Source organism: Athene cunicularia, assembly GCF_003259725.1.
Source record: "Athene cunicularia isolate RWA chromosome 19 unlocalized genomic scaffold, athCun1 chr19_part1, whole genome shotgun sequence".
Classification (NCBI taxonomy): Eukaryota; Metazoa; Chordata; class Aves; order Strigiformes; family Strigidae; genus Athene; species Athene cunicularia.
The window spans coordinates 4,544,857-4,566,464 of NW_020799124.1; the positions used below are offsets into that span (position 1 = coordinate 4,544,857).

The window sequence follows — 21,608 nt, forward strand, 5'->3', positions numbered from 1 at the left end:
CCAGCCTGTGCCAGGCCTTGGTGTGCCAAGAGGGAACCGTGTTCCTGGGAGGGCTGAGTGCTTCATTAGACCCATTCTGACCAGGATGGATTTTTGTGGCTTCCAGATAGAGCACGACATTCCTGCGTTGCTCCTGCTGTTAACTTGGCTCCGCTGTTATTTGCAGTGCAAACATATACTTGCTGTCTACCTCAGTCAGGCCATGGGAGCCTGCCAGGAACTAACTGTCTCTGAGGAGCAGCTCACAAGCATTTTACTGGCTGATGAAGAGGATGAAGGATGAAGGATTTGAATCACATGTGGATGTGCTTTCTGTGTACCCTTCCGGCGGTGTAGCTGACATTTTTCATATCTACAAGGCTGTCAAATGTGCATCATGGCTGGGAGATTTCTTCCTGTGCTGCAACCAAGCGTGACATTCATTAGCAGCCTTGAACTGATAGGTTAATTAATAAATGTTAAGAAGCCCATGTTGACTTCAGTTTCATTTATTTAGGCTATTCTCAGGATTTCTGGAGATATGTGAACTAATCTGTGGGGATATGGGGATACACACAGTGCAGCAGGTTTCTTAGTGATTCATTAAACCTCGTTAACTCTGCTCGCGCTGTGACTAACCCCTCCGCCCTTCCAGTGCCTGCAGGGCTTTGTGGAGTTGGCCCCTGGCAGTGACGCTGCCGTGGCTCTTTGCAGCTGGCTGCTCAGAGCAGTTTCTGATTCATCACTGGCAAATCTGTACCAGGAACGAGGGCAGGGACCCCTCAGCACCTGGAGACTGATGACAGGTCTGTGCTTCTGCTGTGTTTACTGTAATACAGGATCTCTGGAAGCATCATCGTGGTTGCTGCTCTTTTAAATTGACCCATTTCAGACAAGTCAACAACCTCGTGCTGTCCACACCAGCCCAGGGAAGGGAGACCAGTGCTCCCCGTTCCATCCACCAGCCCGTGAGCTGGGAACCAGCTCCTTGCAGCTCTGGGACTCCCTGCCCATGCTCTGAGGTTGGGCTCCTCCTCAAGTACAGCGTGGCCTCCTACAAGACGCCGTGTGAACACAACACCGCAGGAAATAATGGAGCACAGGCTGAGCCAGGTTGTGTAGGTGGTAAATTAAGCATTCTGTATGTAAATAACAGTTACTGCAAATACAAAATCTGAGCAACATGAGGAAAACACATCCATCTTATGTACATCAGAGCAGTAATGAGTGATAGCTGAATAGCTACAGCTGCACTCGCTACAGAAAGGTCCTCTGCCGTTTTGACTTCACATTTTTATAGAAACCTTCAGAGTTTTGGGGTTTTTTTTCAGAGGGGCAAGGTAGGTGTCCTATTTTTATTTTTGCCTTGAAATGACTTTGGCTCAGATCCACGAAGGCGCTCAATGTGCCTAAAGACCACAGTGACCCGGGCTGTCGTTCCTAACGGCTGGCAACCCGATGGCATGGTCCTGCCAAGGGTCTGCATCTGACTGCAGGAATTCTGGCCCATCGGAGGCGTGTGAAAGGCAGCAGGGTGGGTGCCGAGCTGCAGTGCAAGCTGCCACCTAGGAGCAAGTGTTCTGGGCCCGGCTCTCTGTTGTGCAGCACTGTGTGTTTCAGTCTGTCCGTGCTGTCCAGAGTTTGGTTCATTTTTAGCCAGCAGGAGGGGAGAGATTACATTTTTTGTTGTAAGGATAAATGTGGCTTGAAACCACTTTGCAACACTGCCAGACCTGCAGGTGAAACCCTGCTTGTTTCCAGCCATGATTAACAGAAGGAACAGAGCCAAAGATAATACGGAAGGGAAGGAATGAGAGGAGAGAGTCAAACCTTGCCCAAATGGCAGGAGGTGGCTCCATGTATTAGCTGGACTATGACCAAGGCAGATGCGGCAAAGCTGAACGGGGCTGTTAAAGGAGAAACACTTGGGACAGTAACTTTAACTAGTCAGATTCTTCTTGGAAATGCCAGTATCTGAGATACTGAGCTGGAGCTAAATTTGGACATTGCATAAACATGTAGAAACCCATTCAGCTCTTACTGATGATTCACCCAGGTTTGGGGCTGGCTGAGCTCCTACACACACGGTAGCACAATCCATCACGCCCAGTGAACGGTTCTCTGCGTGGTGGGCCCTAAGTCACACCTGCAGCTGCTGCCTGCAGGTCACGCCAGCTGGCACAGCAGATGCTACAGGAACAGAATTTCTTCAGAGAGGCTTTTCAGCTGATTTTACACTCTATTTGTCATATACGCCAGAGAAAGGAAACTGTTGGGGTCTTATATTACCTCCCTTTTAGTGCAATGCAGTTAAAAAAATAGAAAGCTGATTTCTATACGATTCAAGTACAATTTATCAGGAGCAAACTGCTCCAGACATCACAGTCTGTCTCCTGGACCTGTTCTTCAGGAACTGGCTGTGTTTAAACTTCCTTCCCTGCTACCTGGCTCTAAAAGGCCTGCTCCCTAGCTCTGTCTCTCTGCATGGGTTACCACTGAAAACCATATTAAATACAGATCCTGGCAGTCCAGCATCTCACTGGTCACGGGGTGATGCTGCTGTCATCGAGTGCTTCGGGGAGAGATGGCACCACTTGGCCAGGCAGAGACCTTCAGGCGAGACTCCTGTTTGTTAGAGGGGCGCAACGTGGTGGCAGGTCTGAGCTAGGCAAGAGCAGCTGTGTCTGTGCCACAGTCAGCCTTGCGGCATGAAGGAGGGAGGCTGGAGTTTTTCTGACTCCCCTCTCTCTTCCTCTCAGTTGTGGGATGAAACTGCCCTGGTAAATAAAAGACATGCCAGAAACACTGGTTCATTTACAGCAGTGCACGTGTCGTCATGCAGTCTGGAGAAGTGGAGCTCATACGCCACAAATTAACGCCCTGTTCTTTCTACTTTTGTCTTAGTTTTGCATATCGCAGTTACATATGAAATCAAGTGTGGTAATTACCGAGCTGTGGTTGCAGAGAGTTATTAACTTGCCATACAAATTAAGACTGCTCTGCTGTTGAGTGGGATTTGTCCTTACAAAGGGCCAGGACTCCGTGGCTAACTGCAGAGGCCAGGGTAGACAATCTGCGAGGTGACTTTTGCCCCAAAGAGCTTGGCCAAAAATCAGGTCACAACTCAAGGCGTTTTAGCTTCTCAAGCAAATTAGCTCCCTTCCAGTCTCTTTTGCTTCCGATGCAGGTCAGGATTAAAAAAAAAAAAAAATTAAAACTAGAAATCACTATTAGAAAAAAGAAGCACTCACAGCTTTTGGGGGTTACTGGGCTACAGAGGAAGCCTAGCAAGACCAAGTTTTAGGACTCGGGTGAGCTGCAGCATCCAGCTATCACAGCTAAAACCTGCACTTCTGGAAGCACTGCCAGGCTGTCAAGTTTTGACTTGCGAGCAAAAACCTAATTGTAGAGATCATGTCACCAAGGGAGTGTTTGCACTAACCTCAGCAACTCGGGGTCAGACTAGTCAGGACTATTAGGGCACTTCTGCCTTTTGCATTTTGATAACTGGAAACAGATTTGAAATCAGACCTGAAGCATTGGTCTGCACAATGCTGTAAACCAAAGTGATTTAAAGGCAATAAAACCGCTGTTCTAAAACTTCAGTCAACTCTTTTCTAAAATTTTTTTCTTTCAGTAAGTAGGTCTTCCATACTGGGGCCAAAAATAGCTGGCCAGTTCTGATCTTGTTTTCCCATCAACATGGTCACGTCCCTCAGAGCCTGGAACACAAATTCAGTTTCACACCAGCAACTGGGCTAAGTAAGACTTTTTCCCATCAGAGAATACTAGCTGCATCAAACAATTGATGGAATAATTAGGGTATTACCAAAGTGCTGTCAAGTGTGGACTTAAAGAACAACTCAAAAACAGACACAGAATTATTACTCCTAAATGAATCAAAATATTAAAAAAAAAATAAAATAAAGATCCTAGGACTTGACATGAGCAGCACAATTGGGGAAACACCCCCAGCAGGTGGGTCTTCCACAGTCAATGTCTGACCTGGAAAGGAAACACAATACGATCACCAGCACTCACGCAACCTGGGTTTACAGTCGAGGTGAGCTGCACTCAGTCTCCCCAGTCAGGTTATTCCTCTAGGAGGCACTATGTTAATTACAAAAATAAAAAAAATACAGCTGCATAACTGCATAGTGGTCATCTCTGAGCACTCCTCCAGGAGTTAGCTGTAACTGTTCGCACAGGCACGGGGCAGGGTAGTGTCAGGGACAGACTGCAAAACCCGAGGAGCAGCCTGTGCAAGGTCAGATGGTCACAGAGGCTACTGGAGAGTTCATGTTGGTGACAGTCAGGTGCTGGTTGTTGTCAGTGGTGCACTTGCGGAAGTCGTCCCTCTTACAGAGGATCTTGGAAATGATCTTGCGGAAGGTGTAGCGGAAGTCCCTGATCCTGTAGGCATAGATGATGGGATTGATGACGGAGTTGGCATGGGAGAGGATGATGGCCATGTACATCACCCACTCGGGCTTGGATTTGGAGAACTCCTCATGGAAGTGAGTGATGCAGTTCAAGATATGCAGGGGCAGCCAACAGAAGGCAAAAAGTCCTACAATGATGGCCAGAGACTTGGCTGCGTGGACCTCCTTCTGCAGCGTGGTCCTGGAGTTGCCCATCAGCTCAATCTGATGCAACTGTTTGCAGGCAACCATGAATATCTTAATGTAGATTCCCAGCATGATAACGAGCGGAAGCAGCACGCAGCCGAAGAAGTTGAAATACACCATGTAGCTCATCGTTACCACGTTCTCAAAGAGGCATGAGATGAAGCAGCCATGGTGCTCTGTCCCAGTGTCAGCCCCTGTCTCGTTGGTGGCGTTGGGACAACCGCTCATGGCTTTGTTCCAGCCCATAAGCGGAGTCAGCCCGATTCCAAAGGACAGGAGCCACAGCACAGCGATGAGTCCTCTTGCCCGCTTGCCAGTCACCAGACTATTATACCTACAGCAGCAAGGACAAAAGGAAGATAGAGCCGTTAAGGAAATGACCACTCGTGACTTCCCTGCAGTTAAAGTCATCAGCATTTTGGCTAATGCCACAAAAGCCGCACCCACACCCACTGGGAACCAGAGGGGTAAAAAAAAAATCTCACCTGTGCTCTACACCTACACCAAGTGATTTGGGGAGGTGATTCACTTACTGTTCCTGAGGGGTGCGAAGCACTGCCCCTGCCCACAAACAGCCTTCAATAGGAGGTAGGGACTTGGGAGCCTTAAAAAAGGCTTTATCATCCCATGACCCTAAACCACCAACTACAAAGCGGGCAAAAACAGGGGGAGGGCTCACTCTGGATCCACCAACTTACTCTCCTGCTCTAAGCACCCACTGCTGGGCATGTCGGGGCATGCTACTGGGCTACATGAACTTCTGGGCTGACCTATTACAGCTGAGACAATGCTGGCTCTCAGTCCTGCACTGGGATGAGTAGCTAAAGACTCAACGAGCATCACCAGACACTTAGAGCCTTTATAACACAGCCAACTTGCTGCAACTTGGGCTGCTCTTAAGCCTGCAGCAATGCTGGCTTCCACTGGGGACTGCAGCAGTCCCGTAGTGTGATGTCCCTTCCCATGCTACCTCATACACTAAGGTGGGAAGTACACGTGTGTGGAAACCAGGGATCTTACTAGTTTCCCAAACTGTGCAATTCCTGGCTTACACATGCCAGACTGCAGCCCACGCGAGCTTGTTGTGGCTGGATAACAAATACCCTGAAAGACTTTGCTGAGCCAGCATCTGAAAGCAGCTGCTATTGATGGATTGCTTAAGGGAGTTACAGGTTAGGGTTTATGTCTCCATTCAGCATCTCGCATCCAGGCGTGGAGCTGGGAGCCAGGGACACTGGGCTCCTCCCTCCCTCTTTGACATCCCCGCTTTGTGCATCCTCCATCACCAGCGCTGATGTGGGCGCTTTCACTCGGCTCCCAGGGCTGGTGTCTGCCTGCCCTGCTCGTGTACGTGACGTGCCAGTTCTGCAGGACACACACCCCCGAGATTCCCTGAAGGTCTGAGCACAGGCTCGGACCTGCAGCTGCTGAAGCCATCCGTGGTTAAACCACACAGCTGTGTGTAGCTGCTGCTGTCAAACGGTGCTTGTGCTCTGCTGACCCACTGTAACTGGTTGTAAAATTTTTAAATAAACGCCTTCCTTGGGCACCTGCTGCTCTCACACGTGGCCCAGGGACAAGCTGATGCAGTGCCAAGGGCTGAAGAGCCATGTGCTGCCCCACACCCTGCCTGACCCTACGGACCAGGTGCCTCCGTGGCCGAGGAAACAAAGGTGCCCCTCCAGCCCCAGAGACACAAAGAGAGCTGGAAGCACCAAAAGTCAAGCTGGTTTGGGTGCAACCAGAACAGATGCCAACATCAAAGCATCAGTCAGATTGCTTTTAAGTGATAGGAAGAACCTGGCGACTGCCAGAAAGACATGAGAAAACCATTACTGTCCTCTCCACAGCCAGTTAGCGTCTGCTGGCTGACACGCATGTCCCCCCCTTCCCACACCCTTCTCTTGGAGCTTGTTTATTCTGGCTTGGCTACCCTGCTCCTCCTTTCCTAAGAACGTTTGTTCTGATTTTCTTCCGGCCCGTGAGGCAGGGGAGGGTTTTATTCCCACAGAACCGCAGCTGTGCCTGTGAATCACACTGCAGTTGCCTCCGTGCAAACCGTGTGTCCCTCTCCCCCTGCAAGCTATGAAAGCAGGAGGGTGCGTGGGGAGGGGACTGCCAACACGAACTGGGTGGCAAAGATGGGCCGGGGGGAGCCCTCGGCTCCTTCTGCACGGCTGCTGGGGCGTGGGGCTCGCATCGGGCACGGCCAGGGCTGGCCGAGGGGCTGCGGGAGCAGCAGCCGCATTGAGGTGCTGCGGACCTGGAACACGCTCCATGGGGCAGATGGCTAAAGGGCAGGTCTGGCCACTGAGGGGTTTCTCCTGCACTTTTCTCTCAGAAGATGAGAAGATCAGACCCAGCATCAGTGAGGCCAAGCCCATTGCTTTCAAAACCCTGTGTTAAGTGCCTGTTTTCAGGAGCCAGAGCTGGTCTGGGGTTGTGGGCCTGAAAACTTGAAGCTTTGTGTCGGAGAAAGTTCCCAGAAATCCAATCTCTTGGCAAAGTCTGAGTCTTGAGCTACAGCATTGGCCAAGCTTAGTCAGTGCTGTAGGAGCACCAAGAGCTGCTGCTGACCTACAGCTCTGCACGTGGGCAGAAATAAAACGTGGCTCCTTGGCTTCTGCTATTCACACTTAGTTGATCCGTTGCTCCTCTGCTGCCTTAGTCATGTCACAGCTCAAAAACCATTGTAGTGAGACTGGAAAATGCAAAAGGGACCCACGTTCAGAAAGAGAAACTGAAGGGTCGGGAGTTTTCTGTGCCTGGCTCAGGCTGTGCAGAGGAACACGATGAGAAGGCACCGCAGCTTGGTGTGCCACGCTGAGGATGGGGTCCAGGTGTCCACTGCCCTGCTCAGGCTGGTGGCACTCAGTGCTGCCTCTGGCCGAGAGCACAGGACCCTAAATAAGGCTTCTCCCATCTGCTCTTCTGAACTACTCTGCAAAGATAAGGCTTTGGCCTGAAGGTTTACAAAACCAGTTAAGAAGTCACTTAATTTTCCAGTGGCTGCAATGGTGACATGTTTATTTTAGTGTTGCTCGCTCTTCCCCAGCACACAGCGCAGAGCTCAGCCGGGATGGTGTGTAAGCGGGGGCCCCTTCTGTGGGAAGGAGGTGGCAAAATGTGCTGTGCTCTGGGTCTGCCAGAGCCGGAGCTGGGCCATGGAGAGGGCTGCAGGTCTGTCAGCACAGGGAAGAGATGGCGTTCATGAAAGTGGAGATAGTCGTTCACAGGGAACATCTGCCCTCCTTAGATTAGCTCTGCTTTCACAAGGACACGTTGCAGATTCCTCCCAACATCTCTGCATTCGGTTGCTCACAGGTGAGGATGATGTGAACTGACCTACCAGCCAGGAAGGCCAAGGGGAAACTGGGAATAGCTTGATGTTCGAAAATCAGCCACTAAATTACCTCATTATTACCTTAATACACTTATTGGGTGGGATACTGCCTGTATTGCCTTGAAGTGTGAGTAAGCAAGTTAAGCAGCACGTGCTTAAAAATAATGCCTGTCACCAGATCAAGGTGTGAAGAGTCTTGTTAGGGAGCAGCAGGCAGGGACAGAGCCACCCCCGTCATAACCCGCCATCAGCAAAAGCAGGCAGGGGCTGTGAGAGAGCTGTGCAGGGACTCAGCTTCTTCCTTATGCACTACAAAACACGATCAGGCGGCGAGGAACCAGCAGATTTTTCACAGCTCTGAATGCTTCAGCAAACCCCTCCTTCATTCTTTTTTAGGCTTAATATTATTAGGCAAAAAAACTATTAAAGTAAATTTACTCACCTAAGTCTGCTCAATTAATGTATAACAAATATTGAATCTCCTCTATGTTTCTGCCCAGAGGCATCAAATGTTGCTTTAATGTAAATAACAGCTGAATATTTTAAAATGATTTATTGAGATTAAATAACCTGGCAATGCATTAGTTCCTTTTACACCGCCAGGCAAAGTCTCTTTACTGGCACAATCATCATCAAGCAGGTAATTAGCTCAGCTCCCACCCAGTGCCCCTGCGGTGGACATGCTGCAGCAGCCCCGGTGCCACCCGCACTGTGCTGCCATCACAGACTGGGTCAGGTTTCTGTTCTCCTGGCATACACAGCTATGTGCTTGCCACCAGTCTCCCAGGCACACAGCCCCGGTTGCAGCAGGTCACATACTTTAAGGAGAGTCCAGATGCTTTTACAACGTGGGTCTGACCCGCCGGTGTGTGTGGAGGGCTGACCCGGGCTGGATGCCAGGTGCCCACCGAAGCCGCGCGATCGCTCCCCTCCTCAGCTGGCCAGGGGAGGGAAAATGTAACGAAAGGCTCGTGGGTCGAGATAAGAGCAGGGAGAGATCACTCACCGGTTACTGTCACGGGCAAAACAGACTCGACTTGGGGAAAATTAGTTTCATGTCTTACCAATCAAAATCAGAGTAGGACAATGAGAAGTAAAACCTAATCTTAACACCTTCCTCCCACCCTCCCTTCTTGCTCAACTTCACTCCCAATTTTCTCTCCCTGGTCCCTGCCAGCGGCGCAGGCGGATGGGGATGGGGGTTATGGTCAGTTCATCACCCGGTGTCTCTGCTGCTCCTTCCTCCTCAGGGGGGAACTCCTCACACTCTCCTCCTGCTCCGGCATGGGGTCCCCCCTGGGCTGCAGGGGGGGTCTCTGCTCCCCCGGTGACCTCCCTGGGCGCAGGGCACAGCTGCCTCGCCATGGGCTGCACCACGGGCCGCAGGGGAATCTCTGCTCTGGCACCTGGAGCACCTCCTGCCCTCCCTCCTTCCTCACTGCCCTTGGGTCTCTGCAGTTGTTTCTCTCACATATTCTCTCTCTTTGGCTGCAGTTGTGCAGTTTTTCCCCCACTTCTTAAACACGTTATCCCAGAGGTGCTACCACCGTCGCTGACGGGCTCGGCCTTGGCCAGCGGCGGGTCCGGCTTGGAGCTGGCTGGCATCGGCTCTGTCGGACCTACCAAAGCCTTGCCACGCAAACGCGACACAGCATGCAAGTGCCAGGCTGCCGGGTCTGTACCTGCTGTGCCATCACCGGAACGGGCCACTGGCAGAGCCTTCAGCCAGGGCACAACACAGCTCTGCCCAGCCACCGGGCCACAGAGCGAGCAACCGCTCTGCCCCCGAGGCTGGAGGAGAGCTGCCCCACGGACTGGAGATGGTTTCCTTCACCCAGCAGACGCACTGTCGCCTGTGGCCCCTCTACCCCTGCGATGGCTCAGCAAGGTTCACAGTTTTTCTGGAAGAGCATCGTGGCAACCACCAAAGCGACAGAGCCGTACAGTAGCACGGGGTGCAGGAAGGCTCTCTGCATTCTCCGGGCACTACGCTTCTGATTGGTAGGATACTCAGGGTTGGTTTTTTTGTTTGGTTTTTTTTTTTTTTTCCCAACAGATCCCATCGCATTTCTACTGCTATTTACTAGAGCTGGACACCAGCCAAGACACCCAGGCAGGCATTGCTAAGCACAGCTGGAGCAGCGCAGGACGCGCTGCCAGCCTGCAGCCAGCCCAGCCTCTCCTGGGCAGCAGCGTGGCTCCCGACTGGCAGGGACTGAGTCATGTCCTACACGTACCTGGCAGCTCCCACCCACCCCGCCAGGGACCCCGTGGAGATCACCCAAGCAGAGGCACTGCTGCCCCCGAGCTCCTGTCAAACGAGCGTTCAGCAGCAGCCAAGGCTTAATTCAGCTTTTGGGGTGATTAGATGTGGGCCAGAAGGCAGCACAGCCTGGCGTCTGGAAGGGCACCATTATGGCCACATTATTTAGCTGCAGAAAGCAGGAACGTGGGAGAATCCCCCACCACCCTCAAGCAGCCCACAGAGATGAACGGGTCAAAACGTGGTGGTGCCACACACGCTTCTCCTGGTGCTTGGTGGAGTCTGGTGGTGGCCCTGACCATGCTGCCAGCCTGGGCCCCGGCTAAATAAATTACTGAGTAAAGAACCCCCAGGTTACCAAAAGAGCGGAGCCAATAGCAAAAGTTCGTTTTACTGAATATCTGAGACATGTTGCTGAACAAAAGAGTGATCTGCAAGCTGAGGAACTGTCAGCGCTTGCCACCATGTGCTCCCAGTGCGGTGGTGCCGGTTTGCCCACACAGCCCTTGCCCTGCCCAGGGGCAGGCAGGTGGGACGTGACCCCTTTGACTGTCACCCCCAGAGTGGCACGACCCCCTTACATTTGTTCACCATGGCAGCCCCGTTACCAAAGTCTTTCCCAATCCTGCCTGCTGGCGGGCCACTGCTGGAGACACAAAAATTGAGTTCCATCACCTCCCTCACAGTCTGGTGACTTGCAGCTGGTTTCTGGCTGTGGGTCGTGACTCTTCAGACATCTGCAACAGGCTGTCTGCCCACCCAGGTGTTGGTGCTGTCCCCTGTCCTTGCTGGGTGCTGACTAAAATCCCTGAGGCTGGCTGAAATACAGCTTCTAGCAACAAAAAAGATGTTAGGATAAATCCACCCCCCCTCGGTCAGGCCTCATCCGCCAGCAGCCCTCAAAAGGCTGCAGAGCTGCCAGGCTGTGCTTGTGAAAGCTGCACACGGACAGCGGGTGTTTAAATGCTTCTCTTGTGTATGTAATACAATGCTGAAGCTGCAGCATTAATTTTTCCAGCAGGAAAATTTTATATCATGATGGATCCTCCCAGGCTTGCTTAGTCCAAACATTTGAACAGGGATGTCTCTGCAACCTTAACTGGGAAGAGCCGGGAGGGTCCCAACCCTTGTCCTGGCAACTTCGGAGTCTCTGGGCTGGTGTAGGGGAGCCCTTGGAATTAGGCAAGGCTCTAAATATGTTTTGTGGTCAACCTCAGTCTACACTGGCCCTTCGCCGGCAGAGCAGGGCCGGGCAGACGTGTGTCCGTCAGCAGAGCTGTGGTTCAGCAGCAGCAACACCAACGTCCCTGTGCCCCAGCCAGAGGGGAGGGTGTCACACCGCTCCGCTCAAAACACTCGTGCCAGTTCTCCCACTGCCAAACCTTCGATGAGCGATTTTAGTGCTTAAACTCCAAACAGGTGTCTCGTGCTGAGGGCACGTTTGATGGGCTCAGCGGGGAGACACAGGCGTGGTGGCTGTGCAGGGGATGCTGCAGCCAGCCTGGGGCCTCTCCGCACTCCCCATGTCCAGAGCTGTGGGGGGACCCCCGGGGACCTCTGCTCCCCACTGCCCTCCCCGTTCTGCCCCGTGCCCAGGCTGCTGGATGCAGGGGGGTGAGCAGATGGAGACTTTGCAGAACTCGGACTATGCAGGTGCTCCGATACAAACAAGCAGTGATAACTTACATGTTTCTATTTTAAGTGTGAAGGAAAATACACAGACACCTCCATTCACAAGGGGAGAGAGCAATTTGGCTGCCAAGCATTGTATCCTTGTCATCTACTTGCAGCTGTACTTTGCATCTCACTTTTTTTTTTTTTTAGCTATAACAGCACGAAATAAGCACCGTTGCTCCATGCATAGCTGTGGAATGAAGATCACATACCAGCTGAAATATCCTGGCAGGACATTTTAAATGAATCATAAATTGCACCTTAGAGAGGGGGGAAAAAAAAAAAAAACCCAACAAGAAGAAAACAAGAAAAAGCTGTCCTTTTTAACCAGGAAGGAGTTGGCGGTGAGAGTGAGAAATCTGATTAACGGTCACGGTATCAGGCGAGGAAGCAGGACATCTGCGTCTGCCTAAGTCCAGTTTTAGACAAATCACTTCCTCCCACATCTGTCCCTATTGTGTGCAGGGGACAGCAGCAGCGTCCCCCGCTCACACGCCTGGCCTTCCGCTGGAGGGGTTCCTGCAAACCTGCCAGCACCCGCAGCTCAGGTGAGCACCCAGGGGTTACGGGGGGGCCGGAGGCATCGCTCAGCACCAGCTCTCCTGGCTGGCAGCAGCCCCGCTCCCACCCTCGTGCTGTCACGGGAAACCCGCGCAGCTGCAGCCGCTCAGCCCCTGCGCATCCGCTCCAGGGGATGGAGGCACCCCCGAACCCGCTCACCCTCCCTAACCTGTCAGGAAAAGCTGAATGGGCAGAAGGGAGCGATCCCAGGGCAACAGCTCTCCCCAGCTCCCGGTGCCCAGAGCAGGAGCCCAGGGGGCAGCACCCCCCCACCGGGGAGCAGCCTGTGCCAGGCGAGCGGCCCCGCGCCGGTGTCACCCTGGGTGACGACAGGAGAACCCCCGGCCCTCACACCCAGACCGGCTGCAGGCTGCTGCTCAAAGCTCGTCTTGAAAAGGGAGGCCAGTGTGTGGGTGCTGCTCTGAGCTTCGAGCCTGGACGCTGGGGGAACCCAGTCTTGCCTTGGCTCCCACCCTCACAGGGTGAGGAGGGGCAAGGGCTCCTTGCCGGCTCACCTCTGGGTCTTGCCAGGTTTCCATTCCTGCCTGAGGCACGTAACCAGCAAGCAATGCTTCAGTTTTAGGTTTGGAGCATCACTAAAAGGCATTTCAAGACTGGAAGGCTTTAACTTTCTCCAGGACTTGCATTGTTTGCATTGAATGACATTTTCAGCCTTTGTCTGAAATAAAAGCTAGATGATTTTGAACTAGTAAGTGAAGAAGACAAGCCCAGTGTGTGATCAGAGGCTCTCAGGGGCTGCTCCAGACCTGCCATGCTGTGGGTTTGCTTGCTGGGAAGCAGAGTCACAGAGCTGCGAGGCAGAGAAAGGCACAAAGAGCAGCATGGAGACCGGGATGAGGCCGCCCGGGGTGAAGATGATCCCTTGGGTGGACACTGGCCGGCAGCTGCTCCCAGAGGAAGGTGGGATGGGGGGATGTCTGCCTGGCAGAAGCAAACCTGTTTGCAGCCCCAGGTTAACTATTCCCCAGTTATGAAGACTTCAGATTACTTTTCCCAGGACAAAAATGGACAAAACCTACTTGTGCTTCACACCCAGCCAGGGCGATGCCTCTTGGGATGAGCTGGGCCTATGGGGGGGAGCGTTCCCTACCCCTGGGTACCCGCTTGTGCCAGCACACCCCAGCCTACCCCTTACAGGCTACAACCACGCCAGGGCCTGCAGCCCGTGAGCTTGGACTATCTAGCACCTACAGGCTTAAAACCCTCTCAGCAAGATATCCATAACTGTGCTTATCCCTCCTGTGAACAATTCCTTCCCTGGGGTGGAGGCAGAGCATCTGGAAGAGTGAAGGCTGCTCTCTACAGCCCTCAGAGCTCCCACCTCCCACCAGTTTGTCCCCGCACACCCCTCCCCAGGCTGGCACCTCAGCCCTGCCCCTGCCGGCACAGCACTGGCTCAGGGCAGTGGAACGGCTGAAGGGCATCAGCTTTGCAGGACCTGGAACACGGGAAGGAGAAAGGCAGGCGAGCAGAGCTTTGGCCCAAAGCACCCTGCAGGTGGCATGTGTGTGGGTAACCTGGAGGATTGAGAAGGGGAAACTGCAGCTCAGGCTGCTGTGGGAGCACTGGGAGGGGGCCGCAGAGCTGTGCACTGGTTGAACACTGACTGCCCTGTGATGGGGATGTGTGACTGTTTTTCTCACACACACACTTTCACAGCAGCCCGCAGCCAGGCAGGAATTTGCATGTGCTACCCTGGTTTCTGCCTGCAGAAGCCGGCCCCAGCCAACTCGCGCCCCTGACAAGGTGAGAAAAGGTGACTGAAATCTGAACTAAGACACACACGGGGGGTACAAGCAGGGTGCAGGGCAAGCTGTGGGCTCCCTGCCCACGCTGCGCAGCCCCACGCTGCTGTGAACACCCCAGAGGTGCGCAGAGCCCCCAGAGCACAGGAAGGAAATGAGCTCAGCTCACACTCCAGCAACCGGCGACATCAAAACATAAGCAGCCCCAAGACACCCGTGTGCAGGCAGGAGTGAGCGACACCAGCCCTTCATGCTCCACGGGGTGTTTCTGAGTCCTGTTGCACAGAAGCCTGGTTCTCCCTACCCAGGACTGTGCAGGGCTGAGAGGAGCTGAGCTCTACCTCAGCACCACCCTCCCTCCAGGGCTCTGAAGCCCGTGTGTTATCTGCCTCGTGGTGCTTGGGGCTAAGAATTTTTGTCATTCCAAACCTCCCAGAGCAGTCAGACCTCAGATGTGCAGCACCCAGGGAAGCCGAGTTAAAGGCAGCTGGTAGAGGTGAGATAGGAACTATGATTCAGAGGGAGCTGTTTGGGTGTGATCCTGTGTATAGAGCAGTGGTGTGACCGCTACCCCTCCCAGGCACCCAGTGCCCTGCTCACTCAGATAACAGATAAGGCTGGGGAGATGGCAGATCTCTACTGGATCACTTTCTGTATGAAACGGGTGCTCAAGCCCTTCCCAAAGGCCCCAAACCGCTGACCTCTCCATCCACCAGCCCCAGCAAGCTGCTACTTACTCATCCACCTTCCCCGCAGAGCCCTGACCCAAGGGCTGGTGGATCGTGTGTTGTCAGCCCCGAGCCCAGCACCACCCCTGCGCCCGGTCCCAGCGTGCTCCGGCAGCGGGAGGAGCCCGTCCTGTCCTCACCACGGGTGCTCAGTGACACGCCGGTGCCCACACGGCACCGAGGGGTGAGGGCGAGGGCGCGGACACACGCTCACTGCCGTACTCACAGGTTATTTGTGGCTCAGGCCCAGGCCCGATGTCATTCATAGGATTAGGAGATAATCCATTCTCTGGCACGTACAAATTCCGTGAGCCCGTTGCCGGACCTTGCAAAGCCTCGAGAGCTGATGGGGAGGGGAAAGGGCTGACACATCTGTAGGCACAGCTGGTGTCACTGATTCCTGGCATCTTGTGGGTCAAATACAGTAACAGGACCCCCAACACCCCCCGCGTAGTGACTGCCTGGTGTAGCCAAAGGCTGGGGCAGAACACTCCTGAAAGGCTCAGTTCTGCAGTCTGTGCTCATCACTATGACAAACAGGGAATTCATAAAACCCCCAAGAACAAGCCAGTTAATTAACGAAGCAAAAACTTTAAACTGCAAAATAAACCAGTTCACTGTCAAACTATTTTGGTTTAATACCTTTTTTAGTAGAGAGGGCTTCTGAAACAAAATTCTGCCGGATTTCAAAAGCTGTTTTGTTTCATCTAAAAATTAATCTGTATTTTTTTTATAGATTGAGTTGACCAAAACTGAAAAAAGCTCCTAAACACAAAGCTCTGGCTCAGCCCAGAGATCAAGTGCCCTCAGCCTGGAAACGAGGCTTTGAGCCCCTGCTCCCTGACATCTCTGCTTCTGTGAGAGCTGTGTAGGGGCAGAGGTCTCAAAGACAATTAGTTCCCTTCCTGTCAGGGCTTTTGCTTTTTGGGAAGGAAGTCACCCCCGAGGTGGGGGAAAAATATAAAAATTTGGGATACGCATTTTAAGGAAACCAGGCAGCTCACAACTAAAAATAGCTGTGATTTCCCTCCTCCGGTTTATGGTCATGAGGGCACATGCGATTATTCCTGATTTTTTTACTGTGCTTCTGTGTCCAGAGTCAGCTGCACCTGAAGGCCAGCGCGAGAGGCGGCCCTGTGAGACCCACAGCCAGGCCAGCAGGCGCTGCCAGCCCCCCACTGCAGCCCCTGAGTCGAGCTCGACTGACACAAACTTCCTCAAAAAAGTGACAGCTCCATTGCTCAAGCGAACACAGCAGCCCTCCTGCCCTCAGCACTCAGCGTGTTTGCCAGGTTTGTTGCATATGAAGTTTATGAGTTGATGATAACCTCGGGCAGGCAGAGTCAACGGTCGGACAGCAGAGGCAGAGCATCCACCGCTCTGGAATAACGGTGCTCCCTGTGCTGCTCGGGTCTCAGGATCGGGCACCGCATGTGTGAGCCACACATGAACACGCCTAGGAGTTCAGATGAAAGGCAAGGCAAGGATTTCCCTTCATAAAGGAAATGAAGCAAGAGCAGAAGAAGGAACAGCAGCTGCAATTCTGTGTGTCGTTGATGGCACACAGAAAATGGCAGGTGAAGACCAAGGCTCTGAAGTGGATTTTCTCTCCTCCCCAGTGGCTCCAGCCCTCCCACCCGCCATAAATACCCACCAGTTTGCTTTGCCGAGGAACAAAGTGAGAGTTGTTACGAAATCCAGGAACCATTCTTTGCTGGAGAACAGGGAGGGAGCCCCCTCCTCTGCAGGAGCAGGGCACAGCAAGGGCCAGCAGCTGTAAAGCATCAGCCAACCCACCTCTAGAAAGGGCACCGCACAGCTAAAGGCATCAGATAAGAACAACAGCAATCCAAACGGAATTTGTCCCCATGAGGACAGCAGAAAGCAGCTGGACTGTTGCCTTCATCATGTCACAGATAAAAGGGGCAGCAGCTCACGTGGAGGACTGGCAGCACCAGCAGTGCAACACCCTGGGCAGATCGTGGTCCAAGCGCGGATGCTCTGGCTGCAGCGAGGGCTCAGCAAGGTGCAGAAAGAGAGGGGGCACGGTCGTGGATACCCTGTTCTAGTGCATGGCAAAGCTGCCCGGGAACATCAGTCTTGCACTTCTGCTAGGGATAAAATGGAAGATGGGAGAGAACTAAATCCAGAGAGGAAGAACAAGCACCAGACCAGCTCAAATCACAGGGAGTTGGGGCTGATTTTCCCTCCACAGGTCTCAGCTGGGGTGTTTGCCAGGTAGGCAGCAGCAGTGCAGCGCTCACTGTTGTGCAGGTTACAGGCACACACACAGTCTGATGTTGCACAGAGTGTTTGATTCTCCTTTTGCTCTCTAACTACAGATACTCTTCTCCCTTCCTAATTCCTGACACATTTGTTCCAGGCATCTACCCGTACCTAACGATTATTAGCCACACCAAAGGATTTTGGTTAATGCAAATAAAAGGGAGATATTTTATTCCACCTACAAATCTTTGGCTCGCAGCTGTGGGACTGTGGGGTGAAATCCAACCCTGGAGAAAGGCAGAGAGCAAAAGCCTAACACCGCTCTTGTGCCAAACACTCTGCAGGATGGATTTACTGCTGCTGAAAGATGCTCAATTGCCTGGCTTTGATTTTTCCACTTGGAGGAAGCGCTGGGGGCGGGGAGAGAGCAGTTTTTGGGGGGCGGGTGGGAGGTGTCAGGTTGGCAGACGAGAGCAGGGATGGTGCCGTGTACATGGGGGAGCACAGGGAGGGCAGATGCAGGCAGCAGCACTGCCTGCTCGGAAGCACCGGGGTCCCGGAGGGGTGCGGGAGGCAAGGCAGGGTGAGAGCGTGTCTGCAGACACCCTGGTGTGTCAGCCGGGGGAAAAGGGACCCGAGGAAGGGCTCAGAGCAGCAGCAGCATGAAGCGGGCAGCATGGGCGGGGGCTTCTCCACAAACAGTAAATTTGTCAAAAACAAACAAACAAAAAAAGAGTTACAAGAGACAGAAAGAATTCATGGCTTCAGGTCAAATTCAGCAAATATTTTTAGCCAGAAGAGGGAGGGTTCTAAAACACCATTTTAAAATGTTGTAAGATTATTTTTTTTTTTTTGTTCAGCAATTGCTGAGAATTGATGAGAATTTGTTAGCTCCTTTCAAGCAAGGATACCTCCACTTCACAGCAACATCAGAAGGACTAAGTAACTCAAACAAAAATCTGCCAGGTTGGTCAGGATGGCTTTGTTTCACTGAAACCTCCAAACATTGCTGTTTCAGTTGGACTGAAACAATTTTCCTCTTCCCCATGGGATTTTTTTGGTTCAGCCACAGAACTGAAAAATCCATTATTAGCCTGGCTGTAATGCAAACTTCTCCTGTGCACCCCCAGCCTGCAGGCCTGCCCAGCCTCTCAGTGTGCTTAAAGAGCCCTGAAATAGTATTAAGTAATATGGCACACTCAGTTCTCAATGTCCCTGCAGAGGTTTCCACAGGGAGCTGGTGGATGCGACAGGGACACTTGTCTGCTCTGCAACAACTGCATTATTTATTGTAATTGCTAGATAGGGCTGGGTACAAATCATTTTCTTAAACATTTAATACTGCATGGACTCTTACCAGCCTCTGCACTGGTCTCCAGAACGAGTGTTCTAGTGAAAAAAAATTTTTCCTAAGGTCACCATTCCTACAAATTGATGACCAGCTTTCCCTTTCCACAGCACAAACCTCCTTCCAGAAACAGCACGTGCATCTACCTAGAGCGGGTGGCTGGACAAGTTCCTCCCTCCTCGCTGCTCCTCGGGAGTAACGACGCCGACGAGACAGCTCTAACCAAGCCTTGGTTGGAAAACTCCAGTGCAGCAGAGTTTTGCCAGTGTAGTTTTATAACCTCCTCTAGCCTCTTTTGATGTTGGCTGTACAAATAAAAAACAGTCTTTCAGTACCAGCCCATAAATCTTCTGTTGCCGAAGCAATGACCTGTCCATTGCCCTGCGCTCCCAGCAGTGAGACACCTCTGTCCTTTTAAAGGCATTTTACTCACTGGTCACCTCTGAAAGCAATGAAAATGGGCCTCACTGCCGAGACCAAGTTTAATCCAAATTTCACACTCCAGCCTAGGATGGGACTCCTTGATCTCCATTTAGAGCTGAAGGGGCTGGATGTGTCTGGGTAGAAGTGCTCCTAGGAACAAAGATGTCTGTGCAAATGGAATAAAAGATTTGGCCTAAGACGGGGTGAAAAAGCAATGCCAGGAGAGGATCCCGAAGCAAGGCAAAACCGCCCTGGCATTTCATTCCACACAGGTGTATGACCTGACCTCACGGAGAGTCGAGGAAACCTGCTAGAGACTAGGAATGTTAAAAAAAAGAGAGAGAGAATGGAGGGAAGAACTTGCTATTTTGTCAGTTGGCAAACCCACTTCCCTTCTGCAAACATGAAAATGATCCCCTCGGAGTGTTTCTGACCTGCTACTCTCTCCTCGGATTCCAGCAGAATAAAACCCCATCTCACAGGATTCAACTTCACTTGTGGTACGAAGGAAAAGAGTCGTAGCCATGCCTGAACAGCCTGCTTGTGGAGAGTGCTGTGATTAGACTGAAACGTAAAAAAATCCAGCCTGCTTCTGTAGCTGCTGCTTTGCCAGTAGCCCCCACCCCAAGAAAGCCCCGAATGAACTAAGGGAAGAGTCACCAAAGATTACCCAGAGCCAGCGTGTGTCTCCGAGGCCAGCCGGGTGGCTGGGACGGTCAGCGGCTGGTTCTGGAGGTGCTGGCAGCCCGAACGGCTCTGCCCCGCTCCCTCCTGCGCAGACCAGGGCTGCAGCTCGGCTCCCGCTCACCCCAGGCCGTGGAATTTCCAAGCACTGTGCAGACATCTATTTCCACTACCAGTTTTTATCATCTGCCTGATGACTAATTAATATTTGCCCAACATAGGGGAGTTCTCCGATGCAAGGTGCTGGAACAGGGTGAAGGGGGTTTTTTTTTAGGTCATTTTAGGGTGAATTCATCGCCCATGCAAGGGAGATATCAGAGAGGAGCAGAATCTCGGAAAGCTGCAGTTTACACCGTTCAGCTGAGGTCCCTGTGCCAGACCTGCCCTGCTTTCCCACAGCTTCTGCTTCTGCTCAGTCCCCTGAGCAGCCCTGGGCTCCCCAGCGGGGCTCCATCGATGTCTTAGTCTCGGGGTGGGACAACAGTGGGACAACACTGAAGGAGAGCGAGACTCAGGTCATTTGTAATGCAAAGCCGGGGTTTTGGTGCACTTAAGCTTATGACAGATGCTGCACCAACTCACTGGTGAAGTGCCTGTAAATTATATTCAGTACAGTTTTCCCTATTATATTGCAATGTCCCATGAATTAGAAGGAAACCGATTTACGTCTTTGATACTGCACTTGGATTAAAGTCTAAACTGTAAAATTCTGAGGTCTGATGCACGAATGCTTTCTCCTTCCACAGCGTACACACAGAGCTGACACCTTCTGACATTTACTGATCTACACTCTCTCTCACGGTAAGCATGCAGAAGGAAAAGGTATGTAGGCAAGCACTGAAATACGGTTTCAGCATTTGTAGGTGCAGTAAATGGCACTTTCAGTCCATTCGTTATATCCCTCTAAAAACTGGAAGACAGCCTAGTTAGACTCCGGTCCTAGCTGAAAATGTGAAGTATGCACAAAGATCTGTTTAAGGTGAATTTCAGCCTTTCTGAAAGTATTGTGACCTGAGCTCAGGAAGAGAGAAGAGCTCTTACAGAACAGCCTGTAAGAACCTCTTACAGAACGACTTCTCTAATAGGCTGGGAAGTAGGAGAAAGAGTGGTTGCTCCTATATTTAATTACCTGGGAGATGCCCAGACACCACAGTCATGGGGGCTGTATAAATACCTACATAGATTAGCTACAACCATCCCAAGCACACTGCTGCATCACTGCACAGCCCCCCCAGAAGCCACTGACCCTCCCAAAACAAACATCCTCAAGAAACTGAGCTCCCGGGTGTATTTTGAAGCAAGAGGCAGGACACTGAAAAAACCTGATCCCGATCCTGCAGCCAGTGAGTGCAAAATCTCTGTTATTTTCATCACCGCCTGTGAGTAGCAAAGCTCTTACGGCAACAGGAGGGACTAGAAGCTCCCGCGCTCTAAGGAAGGTGACAGTGGCTACCTGCGTCAGGGAGCGTGGCTACCTGCGTCCACTCCAGTCTCTTACCTCAGTGGGATCTTAATAGCCAGGTACCTGTCGATGGCCACCGCCAGCAAGCTGAAAATAGAGCTTTGGGTCAGCACCAGCACGAAGCAGGCGAAGAAGAGGCAGCTGTGAAAATCCACCTGGAACCCGATGCTGATGGTGATGGCGAAAGGGATGGCTAACAAACCCACGGCGACGTCAGCCACTGCCAGGGACACCAGGAAATAGTTGGTTGCGTTCTTCAAGGTGCTGTTGATAGCCACGGCCCAGCAGACCAGGACGTTGCCGGCGATGGACAGCACAGCGATGATCAGTTCCAGCACGATGTAGGTGGTTTTCATAGTGTCCATGGCGAGAGCCCGGGGCGAGGAGCCGCGACCGCTCAGGAGAGGACGGTGCTTTCCCCCGGGCGCCCGCCCGCAGGTACCAACAGGCCACGGGGCAGCGCTTCCCGGAGACAAACACCCATGTCCGGGCTCTCCGCCGCCTCCCGCCGGGGCGTGGGGGG

At 52.5% G+C, this 21,608-nt stretch overlaps 2 protein-coding genes across 3 annotated transcripts in view; one reads left to right on the forward strand and one right to left on the reverse strand.

Moving 5' to 3' along the window:
• The window catches only part of ZSWIM7 (zinc finger SWIM-type containing 7), a 14,713-nt gene extending 11,530 nt beyond the window's left edge, over window positions 1-3,183 (forward strand). Inside the window, exon 6 of the mRNA XM_026861526.1 lies at window positions 167-3,183. Within this exon, the coding sequence (XP_026717327.1) occupies window positions 167-283 (117 nt within the window). The 3' untranslated portion in view covers window positions 284-3,183. The remainder of the gene's footprint in view (window positions 1-166) is intronic.
• On the reverse strand, window positions 1,271-21,602 carry ADORA2B (adenosine A2b receptor). 2 transcript variants are annotated; one of them, XM_026861524.1, is made up of 3 exons: window positions 21,122-21,602; window positions 18,663-18,821; window positions 1,271-4,941 (listed from the first exon to the last, which is right to left on the reverse strand). In XM_026861524.1, exons 1-3 carry the CDS (start codon window positions 21,448-21,450, stop codon window positions 4,248-4,250), a joined length of 1,182 nt encoding a protein of 393 aa, XP_026717325.1. In that variant the 5' UTR covers window positions 21,451-21,602; the 3' UTR covers window positions 1,271-4,247. The 2 variants fall into 2 exon arrangements, with proteins under 2 accessions (XP_026717325.1, XP_026717326.1); XM_026861525.1 differs by lacking the exon at window positions 18,663-18,821.
• Window positions 21,603-21,608: the final 6 nt, after the last annotated feature.

Coding starts and splice junctions, on each gene's coding strand:
- ADORA2B (XM_026861524.1), bottom strand. CDS start 21,450: ATGGACACTATGAAAACCACCTACATCGTGCTGGAACTGATCATCGCT. Junction 18,822..21,121: donor GCTATTAAGATCCCACTGAG/GTAAGAGACTGG, acceptor TTATTTGTACAG/CCAACATCAAAAGAGGCTAG. Junction 4,942..18,662: donor TGTCCAGCCACCCGCTCTAG/GTAGATGCACGT, acceptor TTGCTGCTGTAG/GTATAATAGTCTGGTGACTG.